Genomic DNA, 1,504 nt, shown 5'->3' with positions numbered 1-1,504 from the left:
GAAAAACGGAGAAAAAGAAAAGTGACACAGAAAGGAAATGCTGACAAATACCTTGATTTGATATCTTGATCAGGATACGTTTTGGTGACAGTAATGATGGTTGTTTTTTATGGGCATCCAACAAGTTGTTAACAGTTTTTTTCCATCACTCCAATATTTGATGTTTTCTCATTGCCTTGATCATGTAATTGTTAATTTTTTCGTTTTGCGTTGTTTTTCTTTCTCTTCCTTATACGGAATATTTGAAATTGTTACAATTTTTAAAGATTAACTAATTATTTGTAATTTCAAATTATTACTTTATTCGATGCGCTTTTCGTTAGATAGGAATTTTCCATTATCCACGAAGGTATGTTTTGGTTGGATTCTTAAACATAAAATAAGGCATAGGAAGCAACAAATATTGATCATTCAAATTTCAAATTTATAATACAGATCAATGTTATTTAGATACATTACATATCGATACAGCCATACCATAATCATCTTTCATTGTTTGCATAGTCTTTCGGGAAATTCGTCGAACTGTACCACATTTTTCATTAAACAATGGTAGAAGCTGAACTGATGGACAGCTTCCACTATTGTTTCAACCGAATGAGATGTGTTGTAAATGTTCGTCAGTTGTTCGGTTTATTTAAAGGATTTCACAGTTTTTTTTCAATTTTTTCTGAAGAGACTAGATTATTGAACTTCGAACTACTTGTAAAGCTCACTAAAGTTATTTTTCTAACCTCTGTTTGAGTGATTGTCTGAAAAATTTGAGTGATTGTCTGAAAAACGAAAATAATGCTTTCCACTTCTGCAAATATTTGCATCATCGTTTAATTTTCCAGCTTTTTTGTTCTCTCCAATTTATGCATAGTTCCATTGCTTAAATCTGTTATATGGCCTGTCTGTGCAGTTCATGCATATGTTATCTCCACATCAAATGCTGTCAATATCGTCGCCGTTTGTCTTAGTTTTCCTACGCAGATTCATGTTTAATGTTGGATAAATAAAGTCAAAGAAGAAACTTTCGAAATTTGAGTTCTTTGTAAATAATTTAAAATACGAAATTTTTCATCTGACAGTTTGTTAGCTCGGCTTTGTGGTTTGATAAATGTTCTAAAATGGCAGTTTGATTTGTAAAAATAATTGTAGGAGCTATGTAGAAATGACTTTCGTCCTGAAATGGCTTGCCGCCGTTGTGCGCATTTTTTCCATACGTTGTAGTTGTAGTAGTAGAACCCCCTTTAGCAGTACTAGCAGGAAAGAGCCTTACAAATAAGGACTTTTCTCTCATTCAAATTCAATCTTCTGCTTCTCCTTTCTTTTCTTTCCTCCCTTTTACTTCATGCATCACTGCCATTCTTCCTAAGTAGAGTTGTCGAATGAATCGGCCCATGCAACATTGGCCATTGGCCTTAATCTTTCCGTTACTATATATATTATATATATATATATATATATATATATATATATATATATATATATATATATATATATACTACTACTACTACTA

The 1,504-nt window shown here is 31.8% G+C and overlaps 1 protein-coding gene across 1 annotated transcript; it reads right to left on the bottom strand.

The window, feature by feature from the left end:
- Nucleotides 1–442: 442 nt before the first annotated feature.
- On the bottom strand, nucleotides 443–1,285 carry LOAG_15525 (hypothetical protein; the record flags this gene model as incomplete). Its single annotated transcript, XM_003151015.1, has 3 exons — nucleotides 443–559; nucleotides 735–802; nucleotides 1,162–1,285. The coding sequence occupies 3 exons, from the start codon at nucleotides 1,283–1,285 to the stop codon at nucleotides 443–445; spliced, it is 309 nt and encodes a 102-aa protein (XP_003151063.1).
- Nucleotides 1,286–1,504: the final 219 nt, after the last annotated feature.

This window comes from Loa loa (genome assembly GCF_000183805.2).
Source record: "Loa loa unplaced genomic scaffold supercont3.2113, whole genome shotgun sequence".
In the NCBI taxonomy this organism is placed as follows: domain Eukaryota; kingdom Metazoa; phylum Nematoda; class Chromadorea; order Rhabditida; family Onchocercidae; genus Loa; species Loa loa.
Note: the sequence above shows the minus strand (reverse complement) of the source record. Positions and strands in the feature narration are given on the sequence as shown.